Source organism: Anoplopoma fimbria, chromosome 11 (genome assembly GCF_027596085.1).
Source record: "Anoplopoma fimbria isolate UVic2021 breed Golden Eagle Sablefish chromosome 11, Afim_UVic_2022, whole genome shotgun sequence".
Classification (NCBI taxonomy): Eukaryota; Metazoa; Chordata; class Actinopteri; order Perciformes; family Anoplopomatidae; genus Anoplopoma; species Anoplopoma fimbria.
In genome coordinates this window covers 3,751,501-3,762,647 of record NC_072459.1, presented here as the reverse complement: position 1 = coordinate 3,762,647, position 11,147 = coordinate 3,751,501, and the positions used below count along the sequence as shown (strand labels likewise).

Here is an 11,147-nt window from a genome sequence, read left to right as displayed (position 1 = left end):
AATCTATTACTTTCCCCTCATGTGTGTGTTTAGCTGATAAATGATGCTGCAGCGATCTGCCTTCAGAGCTCTTCCTCCTTCAGAGCTGCGTTTGGGAGAATCGCAAGGTTTCAGCAGCATTCACCAGCTACTGTGCAGGGTGACTGTGTGGGTGGAAATATGAAAGGCAGAAATCTAAATGTGTCTGACACAGCGTCCACCGAGCCGCGGTGGATTCCTCTGAGAACTCTGGGTAACTCTGGCTGCAGGTATGAGAACATAATTCAAGGGTGCCTGAAGCATTGCAGACAAATATTGCAGAAATAACCCCAGCGGCTGCTTAAAGAAAGAACATTAATATAACGCCAGATGGTCTGAACAACAACTCCATCATCTCTTCACTTCCATTGTCTTTTACAGAATGATGACAGAAAACGGGATCTGTTCTCTGTTAGACTTATTTATGAAGTGACTGGACCCAAACTCAAATTAAAACGTCAAAAACAATATCCGTGTTGAGAAATAGGAGAGTTTTATGACCAGTGTAGTGCAGTTGTGTTTTTGCCCATCAGGGGAGAGCTCCATCAGCTCGAGGGTCAGCGGGTCCACAAGAATAACAGCTAATCAAAACCTTTCATCCTGATGGCGTCTGGGAGGAAGAGGAGCTCTCTTCACCGCCTCTTGCCCCCAATCACCTCAATCCAACAGGCTTAGTGTTTCCACGATCGCCCTGGCCGCCGGCCTTAAACGCAATCTGACCTGCCTTTACCTCGACAGAAAACACCGGGACTATAAGAACAGCTCACTGTTCAGTTTGTATTTTAATGAAAGTCTTATCACAGCGAAATGTATTTCAGTTTGACACATTCCCTGTTTCTTTTTCTTCGGCAGCCTGTTATTAGCAGCCTTTAGAGCTGATAACTGACTGAGACTGTTGTTAAATTATTCATTCAGGGAGCACAATTCATCCTCTCAGCAATAACTTGTTTAACATTCATACACATTCACAGCAGCACCGCTCTGATGGAGCCAGCCGGAGCCACCTGGTAACAGGATGTAGCTGAAGTACACAGGAAGAGTCAAAGGTTATGAAGTTATTACTCACAAGACTGCAATTATTTTCAACTTTGGGCAACAAAAGAAAAGATCTCGCTGCACCCATTCCTCAAAGCCCTTCTGCAAAACATTTATTTTATGTTTGGTTGCCAGTCCGCAAATCATCGGCTGGTAGAGCAGGCAGTTCTGGTTCAGTGATAACAGAAATCAGGCTAAAAGATCAGTATGGTGTTCCTTTTAATTTAGCTCAAAAACACATGTTTGTAGAACATTTTTAGCGCATTACATATTTAAGGATGCATTACTAAAAAGGCTTTTGTTACTTTGGTGCCGGCGTCACTTCTCCCAGTTGGCTTTTTACTATTGTGGTTGCCGTGCCCTCAATGAAAGGTTAAAGGTCTCACACATTCACTCACATCACCTGTTTTTCATTTGCAATCACCTAAAATGACATAAAACACCAGTTTGTTTGGTACAGAATTTGTTTATTAGCAACTTTGACAAAGCACTGGTTTCTAGAGAAAACACACATTTAGATTACATTCGTTTGTCATGTTGCTAGGTAATTTCTTTGCAATAGTTTGTTTTATCTAATATTTTTGTGTTTCCACGATAATAAACCCTGTTTTGAGCTTAAAACCTGTGTTTCCTTGTGCCTCACCCACGACAAGTATTGATGGAACTTTTACATTATTCGAGTGGTAAATAGGTCCTCTATTGATTGATCACATCAACAATTTAAAAGCCAGCATTTGGTTTTTCCCTTTCTGGGCTACTGTAGAAATATAGCGTTATGAAGAGGACGATTCTTAGTGTCAGGTGATTAAACACAAAGGATAACAGTTATAAATATATTCCGTTTCCGCCAATAGATTTCTCTAAACCCTACAAACTGGTCCACTTAGTCATTGATAGAAGTTCTAACATTCAACAGAAAAAATATATATATTTAGCTCTTTTTGCATTCTGGGTTTTCAGGCAGACATTTTACTCAAATTATGCAAATCTGTTTAGTCACTCAACTCAGTTCTGAAATTGATTTGGGAATTAAAGTCGTAATTTAAAACTCTTAAGAGTTTGCTTTAAGAGCAAATTATGTTCTCAACCAAACATGAAAAAAGGTTTTTGATAAAATACAGAAATATGTTAACTAATATGATTAGTCTTAGTTTGTTTCTCTTTTTAAAATGATGAGTTCACAACAGCATGAGTTTAAATAACATTTACTTGCTCACATCACACACTCGCACATACAGAGACAACCGTGGAGGCACAGATGAGAAGATGGCGGTTCACAATGATCCTCAAACAGTACGGCTGCATCTCTTGGTCCGTACACAACATGAGCGGTCTGCTGCGGCGTCACGTCAGCGGTGTCCAAGCACACAGGCAAAACGACAAAAACACAAAAGGAGCAGCAAATCCATTCAAAACACCAGACCAGAGGCAGGTATGATTAAAGAAAACAAAAACTTCTTGGACTCGGGAAAAATTGATCAAGCTCAACTATTTACACAGCAAATAACACAGAAAAAGGTAAATGTAGATGGAAGCCAACACAGGGCAGGATGAGATCACAGAAAACACTGTTAAGGCTCAAGTGTAGCTGCATATTCTAGCAGATGTCAGAGGTAATGGGTTTTCACAATCAAACTGTCAACCAGATAATTATTGGGGAAAAAAAGGAAAGATAAACAAGGACAGCCATGTCACCAACCAATCACCTGCCACTAGCTTCCATTAGTACTTCCCCAGACTCCAGAGATGGCACACGTCCACCGCCCCACCCACCCACCCAACTCAACCATGGAGGTGAGGTGTTTGGACTTCAACACATTCAATATTTAAAACTTATCAAAACAGAACTCACATAAAACACAGAAAATATTCAACTCCTGAACATCTGAGTGAGCGGAGACTTGAAAAGGGCATCTTATAGAGGTGAGAACAGATGAGGATTGTGACCTCCAAGTGCATCACTCGACAACCAGTGTAGAAAAACGGACACCGTAAACAAGCTGGAGGGTGTGGATCAAAAGGGACAAACGACGTGGAAAAAGTTAAGGCTTGAGAAAACATGCCAGAGTGGTAAAAAGCTCCACCGGTCATGATACACAGCCGGGCACATGCAGCCGTCATTGGTGGATGGAACGCTGCATGTTGACCAATGAGGAGAGGCTGAATCCAGAAATAGAGTCATACAGCAAAAGAAAACAACCCTGTGTAAAAACACCAAAACACCATCTCATTACACAAACTAATGAACTTTTTACATGAATTAGGAGGGCAATTTAAAAAGTAAAGCTTGTTCTTAATACTATGCAAGTCCCTTTGCCTGAAGTCGTGGACAGCATCACTTTAGTGGGATGTCAAACATTATAAAAAGCAGACTATGGCTGCCATTCAAAACAGTCCAAACTATCTGTAGCTCTGCTGATACACCACACTCAACACAGGAATTTAAAAAAATGCTTAAGAGGAAATACTTCATTTGCTTTTTAACCATTTTTTCTCACTGTACAAGTTTTTCAACAGGAAACTAAAAGATAATTTTAAAAAAAAAAGTAAAAACTTAATTTACCAACACACTAAAATCATATATATACACAACAAAAAAAATACAACCACCAAGAATTCCAATGGAGTGACACAACTGTCCATAAAGCAACAGGCTGCGCTCCCCGGCGCCCCCCAGGGGTCACTACCAGGAGTACACAGGAGACAAATCCAAAAGGACCACCACGCCACGCAGTTCATTGGAAGAGACCAGAGGAGGCAGTCGGCCGTAGTTAGAATATACGCTTTCGCTTTAGGTAGGAGTCTGCGTAATGACCACCGAGGCCCTGGGAGTGCTGGCCCACGTAGCCGCCCTCAGGGCTCGGCTCCGGAGACGGGATCAGCCGGGAGAACAAACGCTTGTGGCTGCCGATGGGAGTCTAAAATATTGGTAAAAAAAGAAGTCATAAAATCAATAAAGAGCAGCTTGGTACAAAAAGTAAAAACATGTACAACAAGATCAGACAATAATAATAATAATAAAAAAGGGCATAGATATGAAAGTGTTTAAATGACCTTGACAGCGTTCCCCAGGCCTGGTGGGTAGTTGTTGGTGTGGCTCACAGGAGGCATTCCCACAGCCTGAGATCAGACAAACAACTCAACTCAATACACTGAAGCACTCAAGCAAAACAGTCATTATTGAACGTGGGCTTTTCCTTGAAACCTAATCTGACCTTTATAGTTTGAAACCAAACCAGAGCTTATTTAAGAATACATTAATAAATAAATAAGAGTTCAAAGCTTTAGGCTTACCCGGTTGAGATGGGTGGTAGGGAGGCCACCGTTACCGGAGCCCTCGGGCTCTGAGCTGAAGTAGGAGGACATGGGTTCACTGGGAGGGTAGCTGTACTGAGGGAACCGATCACTGTAGTCGGGCTGACGAGAGAGCTGCAGAGACAAACCGTGTCACTACAGAGCAGCACGCATGTGATCCAAAAATATTTAGAGAATGCTCACACACTACCTGCTGACCGAATCCAGCACTCAGGTTCTCCTGCTGCTCATACAAGTGGGCCAGAGGATCCTGAGGAGAAACACCACACGGGCATCAGAACAGATCACATCACATGGGCTACTGAATGAGCAGCCATCAGCGGCCGCACACAAACTGTACATTCATCCAGAAAAGCAGTGGAAGCCTGGTGGTTACCTGGTGTAGAGGAGGATATTCTGGGCTGTAGGAATCCTGGTAGCGCAGGTTGTAGTTGGGCTGAATGCTCGGGTGCGTGTGCTGGTTGGACACGTTACTTAGTGTAGGCCTCTTCCTGTAGGGGTGAGGTCTGCAGCTTCCTCCTGAAGTAGTGCAGACAGACATTATATGCTGGAATATATTTAACCGAGTTGATGCAGCAAAACAACAACAGACTGACAATTAGGAAAATCAGAAGCACGGCATGCAAAAAAAATAATAAAACTCCTCACCTGAAGGGAAAACATTGTTGACACCGAGGAAGGTGCTCTGGGGATGGTTCATATCTTTGGGAGGATCTCCTAGTATGGAGACCTGACAGGAGGGAGAAGGAGAGTCATCCTTACCATTTATTTACTCTTGATAGAAGGCTGAACACAAATACACGCGGTAGAAAACATTATGCAAATAACTCGGGCCCTCACCCCCTGCGCTGTGAGGCCATCTGCGCCCATCATGCCACCCATCAGGGGCATGGAGATGCCCTGCAGGGTGGGAGAGGAAGTCTGGGGGAAGGTGCACGCCGCTGTGGGGGAGTCCTGCTCCCTTGTCAGCCCTCTGCCAAGTTGCATTGGCTTTAGGGGATCTGTCTGAAGACCGAGACCACCTAGAGGATATAGAAAGAGGCCTGTTCTTAAATAACTGATGTTTCGATCCGTTTGAATTCTTGTTTGTGTTTTAACATAAAAATCAGTGAGTCAGGTTTGCTTGAAACATGTTTTTTCTTTAACTTACAGATGCAACCTAATCCAGTGAATGTCAATAGTTAAGTGTTATGGAATTCTACTACGCAACATCAAGACTCATTTAGCGTCGTGACCAAAACATCGTGACCAACGTAAAGAGGAGAACCCGTGAGTAACAGGCAAAGAGGGAAACAGATGTTTAGCATCACAGGCAAAGCATAAACATGCAGTCTGCGGTTCAAGGAGCGACGGCTGGAGTCGGCGGATGCCAAACCTTGGGGCAGGTCTCCGTGCAGATGGACTCCCTGCTGGACAGGCAGAGCAGCCAGAGGATTGTCCCCGATGAGTCCTGCCTGCTGGCCAGAGGAGAGAGTTCAGTGTCACTAGAGGGTCACACGGCCCGGCTGCAACACTCCAGTGGTGAAGAACTGCTGCACCACGCCGGCACGCTTAGTCAGCAGCGAGCATTACTCACCACATATGAAACCATGTCCCTACAGGAGTGGGTATTTACACTTTTTGTGCACAATGGAGCACACCTACTACATCACTCAGCACCACTCAAAAGTACAGCCCACACAAAAACAAGTTTCCTAGCCAGCTTACCCACCAAGGCATTGCGTTTTCTATCACAAATCACACAAAAAAAAAAAAGTCTTAACCACCACCACCTCACACAGCGATAGCCACACACAAACACCATTAGCACTCACACAAGGCACTAGAGGGTTTTCTTTATTGTGCAGCACCTGAGCCCACAGAAGATGATTTCCCAGAAAGGCTTGCTGATGGTAAAGAGGGAAAGAACAGGGAGTTGATAAAAAAAATAAAAATAAAGGATATATGAACAGGAGAGGAGAGATGAAAACAGGCAGAGCAGCAAAAGGAGGCACAAGACAGAGAGAGAGGCGGAAAGGAAGCAGTACCTGCTGGGCCTTGGCCTGGTTCTGAAGGAGCAGCTGGAGCAGGGCGGCGGAGAGGGCGGGGTTGGCCAGCAGGGGCATCTGAGGGGCTGCCCCGAGGAGGCCTGCACACAAAGGGGACGTCAGGATCACAAGAACCAGAGCTAATCCTCCAATGAAGGCATTAATGAAGATCAGGGGAGGACTCCTCACCTTGTTTGGGTCCCTGTGACAGAGGGTTCAGCAGCATCTTGAGGGTGGCGGGGTTGTTGAGGCCTGTAAGTATCTGCATGGCTGTAGGGTCCGGGAGGAGACCTTTACCCCTGTTCACAGCCTTGAAGGGAGAGGCCACGAGTCGGGCAATCAGCACAGGAGCAATGGCAAACTCAACAGCTATGGACATGTGGATGCAGTGTATCCATGGGATGTACATACCATGGTTTGGGCAGCGATCAGAGCAGCCAACATGCTTCTTCCAGGAGGGCCGGGGGCGCAGAAGGACACCCTGATGTGTGTCCCGCCCAGCAGCCTGCCGTCAGTGAGTCGCTGAGCGTCCTCGGCCATGTCAGCTGAGGCGAACTCCAACACCGTAAACCGCCGGAAGCTTCCGTCTTGTCCCTGAGCCAACTGGGGTGTGGGAAAAAAAAAAAAAAAAAAAAAAAAAAAACAGACTAAAAATGAGCCAAAGTTCTGCTGCTAAATACAAGTAAGACTGTCCCGAATACATGTTGGCTCAGGAGCTTCAGTAGATAATTAACAGTGAATATTCAAGGCTTTGATCGGGAAAGCTGTATCTGGTCTTTATGTACCGCCTCTCTGGCCCGGCTGGAGACCCAGTGGTACGAGTGTTAGTCGACCAACACTAATCGATTAGTTGCTTTATTTGTAAAACTCGAGTTTCTCCACAAAGAGTAACACAGAAGCACCACTTTAACTGTTGTGTTTACCAAAGATTTGCTCGTAAGTTTTTGAAAAAGGTCATTGGGCATGAAAAACATAAAAAAGAAAAAAAGATTAGTCGACTAAAGAGATCTTAGCTGACAAAGTATCTAAAAGCACATTAATGTTCCCTTAAACACCTGAAATGTATTTGAATCAATGCTCAAACAGGAATATATTTTACTAGAACTACTTTCTAGAATTGACAGGTTCTCATATAGCGGCTTTGCATTTAAGACTCAAATGATTTACTGAAATCGAATTTCCTCATCGGTCCCTTTACTCACCATCCGTCTGTAGATGTGATCTCATGATTTAATACCATCAGGTTTTAATAGCTCATAACCAGGCCAGTATATCTTGTTAAAACTAGAGCTGGGAAGCTAAAGTGGTTCCTTAAAATGATCACATGACTTTCAACCGTCACTGCCTTTGCTACAATCCTAAAAAAAACAAAAAAACCTTGAACCAGCAGAAAAAAGGACTACCATGCATGCTGTGCTAAAAGGACACCCCTCTCTCTCTCTCTCTCTCTCTCTCATTCCAGAAAAGCCTGCTGAATGACACCACCTGGCACCTGACAGCATTGCTGGTTTCTCACCATAGAAACCAGCAATGCTCATTGCTATAGAAACTTTGAGTGGCCACAGGAAAAACTGGGGTAGAGGTGAAAAGGTACAGCGAGATCAAATATGGAAAACAATTTGACAAGATGATTCAGCCCACACACACACCTCCATCAACACCAGAACCCAGCTGGTAGTTCTACTTGAAAAGAAATAACTAAGCATTAATCAATTTGAACAATAGCTGCAGAGTCATTTTCTGTCAATCCCCTAATGATAAAGAGACGAATCCTTTCAGATCTAAACTGGTGTATTCATCATTCTTTCTGTAAAATACAACCTGGATGATGCATCCTTCTGAAATCGCAGTAATTTGCAGCAGCGTGTTCGTGTGTGTTGAATCTGACCTGGCAGAAGACTGGCGCATGGGTGTCCGACAGGGCGTGGCGGAGGTCTTGGGCGGTCAGCAGGCTCGGGGGCAGGCGGTCCACGCACAGGCATTTAGAGTGCAGGAGTGGATACGTGAGGGAGCCCACTTCAGTCCAGTGCACATACAGCATGCGGGAGCCCAGCTGCTTTCCCAACAGCTCGGACTTGGCCCTGGCAGCAGAGTCCTTCTTCATGTACTCCACAAAGCCGTAGCCCTTGGAGTGGCCCGTGGAGGCGCTGTAGACCAGAAAGCAGCGCTCCAGGTTACCGAAGGGTCGCACCAGCTCCTCAAACTGCTGCTGGGTGAACGCGCGGGGCAGGTTGGCGATGCACAGCAGGGCGTCTGTTGGCTGCAGCTGCACGGAGATCTCCCGGTCCCGCAGCACATGCTGGTGGAAGTCTTTGATGGCACACTGCGCCTGTTCCCCGTTGAGCAGTGTCACAAAGGCTGAGGGTGACGGAGGAAGAGAGAGAGACAATAAACACAGTTGGTGTAAAGTGAGTGAACTGCTAAATGACTGTAATGTAATGTAATGTAGAAAGTGACATTTGATAAGTCAGCGTTAAAGTCAAGATGAAATGCCCCTTTAACCCTTTTAGATCACATCCCCGATAATAATAAGTATCTATTTAACAAAATAAAAGCGTACAAAAAAATATAAATTTCTTGTATTTTTATAGTAAATTATCTTCTAAGCCCGCCCACTTTTTAGCAGTCCAATCAAATGCAAGGGATTTGATTTAAAACCCTCTTGTAACTGTCATGTACAGCAGGTCTCGGGAAGGCAAACTTGGGTGTCACACCGTTTTTCTTTCAGCAGGTCTGATAAAAGACAACGCTGGTGGCACAATGTCACAACACACACCAGCTGTCTGTCACGGCAACGCTTCCCTAACTGGGACTACAACTCATGTCATCACAGCCGACAGCAATCCAGGGCGTTTAACCTGGCTGAGCAGCATGTTGATAGCTAAAAAGGTCAAATCTGGATATTTTTGAGTTTCGATGTTATTGGCACACACTTTAAGAACGACTACCAATGTGACAGAAGCTTGTTACCGTGGTGATGGGTACACCAGAGCCCCGTGTCATCAAACATCCTGTTACCCATGTTTTTAAAGAGAAGCAGAATGTGAGGATGAAAGATTGTTGTCATTATAAATCCCCATTTTTTTTAAATAAAGTTAAATTACCAGGCAAATAGATTATGTACAAAAGCACATCTTTATGCAACTTAACAGTATGGTCGATAACAGGCATATTCTGAATTTACCATCTGGCTCTTGCAATTTTCTGCCACTACGCTGCTGGTTTTGTTTTTAAATGTCGGTTCTTCCTGTCAAATTGTATTTGGAGACTTTTAATAGCACGCTGATCTTTCAGACACTTGGATCGTAAACAGGCAATTCCCCTGAATTAAGACACAGCTCACATTTTGGGGGCATACAAGGTTGATTCACCGCCCTAAGGATCATTTAAAACTGATTATTTTGGTGTTTTAATGGTAGAAACCGCTTTTCTTGCTGCATACAAATTGATGACTTTGTGTTCGACATTGTGACGAGCGAGTTGTTCTATTTGTCAAGAAGAACAGGCAACAATGCACCTGGCTGTCATGAGAACCTCACAAGTAGATTAATGACATGTGCTATGGAAATACAGTTTTGCTTGCAGGCTTTCTATACGACAGGCGATTCTTTTTACATAACTTATAATAATCCTTCAATTTCCAATTCTGTCATGTACATTAATTTCCAACATGAAGTCACTTGGAGAAAACGATTACTCGAAAAATGTCATTAGCTAGCAGGATGACCTTTCCTTCAAACAAACTGTAGTCCGAACATATAGATGCAAAAACTGTTATTTACATCTTATGTATTAAACTACTGAGCCATAATTAGTCCAACATAGTGAAAGATAGCATTTGTTTTGTGGTTAAGCAGTCACACCAACCTGTGCCCTTGTATTTGTCAACAAAGCAGTACTTCAAGTCATAGTTGCCCAACAGCTCATGGACCTCCTAAACATTGGAAAAGAAAAGACAAATCATTACATCAAGATATTTAAATAATAATAATAATAACAACATAAAAGCAAAGCATTTGACTTTTTAAATGTAGGATTTTGGCCATCATGTAATTGTACATTGCAGATTTTGGTCATCACACAATTAACTCATTCATGCCCAATGGGAATCCAGCAACAAGCTGCACCTGTGAGGAGGTCAGAGGTCAACAACCGACTCATTGTTGTTGCAGGAGAAATTGTTCTGCGCTGCAGTCTGCTGTCTAGCATTTTCCGAAACGTTTTGTCTGCACACCTTCCACCTTTTGTTGTAGAGCAACTGACATCTCGAACTCCCGCAGGCCCCCCCTCAGTGAACAATGGTACGGCCCGCAGGCAGAGCCCCACGAGTCAGGCACGCTCCCAGAGAAAGTGTGGCATCATGAGTAAATCACTGACCAAACCCGGCCAACAACATGGTGGGCTGATGGAGACCTTTATTATACAAAATAAATGTATATATCTATATATACACATCTATCTGTAGATAGATATACATTTTAAATATATATATATATATATATATATAAAAAAAAAAAAAAAAAACATACATATAAAAAATATATATCTATATATAGCTATCTATCTGTAGATAGATATACATTTTAAATATATATATATATATATATATAAATATAAAAAAGAAAATATATATAGCTAGATATAAAAATCTATATCTATATATATATATATATATATATATATAGATAGAGAGATATATTTAAAAAAAATATATATATATATATAAAAAAAAGATGTATATATATTAAAAAT

General features: G+C 43.1%; 1 protein-coding gene across 2 annotated transcripts in view; it reads right to left on the bottom strand.

The window, feature by feature from the left end:
• Window positions 1-2,251: 2,251 nt before the first annotated feature.
• Window positions 2,252-11,147, bottom strand: part of raver1 (ribonucleoprotein, PTB-binding 1) — a 9,836-nt gene continuing 940 nt past the window's right edge. Inside the window, exons 2-14 of one of the 2 annotated variants that reach the window (XM_054607154.1) lie at window positions 10,263-10,329; window positions 8,284-8,753; window positions 6,807-6,998; window positions 6,585-6,705; window positions 6,396-6,496; window positions 5,744-5,825; window positions 5,209-5,390; window positions 5,017-5,098; window positions 4,745-4,887; window positions 4,559-4,618; window positions 4,348-4,482; window positions 4,108-4,173; window positions 2,252-3,971 (exon numbers count right to left, since the gene is read on the bottom strand). In XM_054607154.1, coding sequence (XP_054463129.1) covers window positions 3,825-3,971; window positions 4,108-4,173; window positions 4,348-4,482; window positions 4,559-4,618; window positions 4,745-4,887; window positions 5,017-5,098; window positions 5,209-5,390; window positions 5,744-5,825; window positions 6,396-6,496; window positions 6,585-6,705; window positions 6,807-6,998; window positions 8,284-8,753; window positions 10,263-10,329 — 1,848 coding nt within the window. In that variant the 3' untranslated portion in view covers window positions 2,252-3,824. The remainder of the gene's footprint in view (window positions 3,972-4,107; window positions 4,174-4,347; window positions 4,483-4,558; window positions 4,619-4,744; window positions 4,888-5,016; window positions 5,099-5,208; window positions 5,391-5,743; window positions 5,826-6,395; window positions 6,497-6,584; window positions 6,706-6,806; window positions 6,999-8,283; window positions 8,754-10,262; window positions 10,330-11,147) is intronic. The other variant, XM_054607155.1, reaches the window with a different exon arrangement.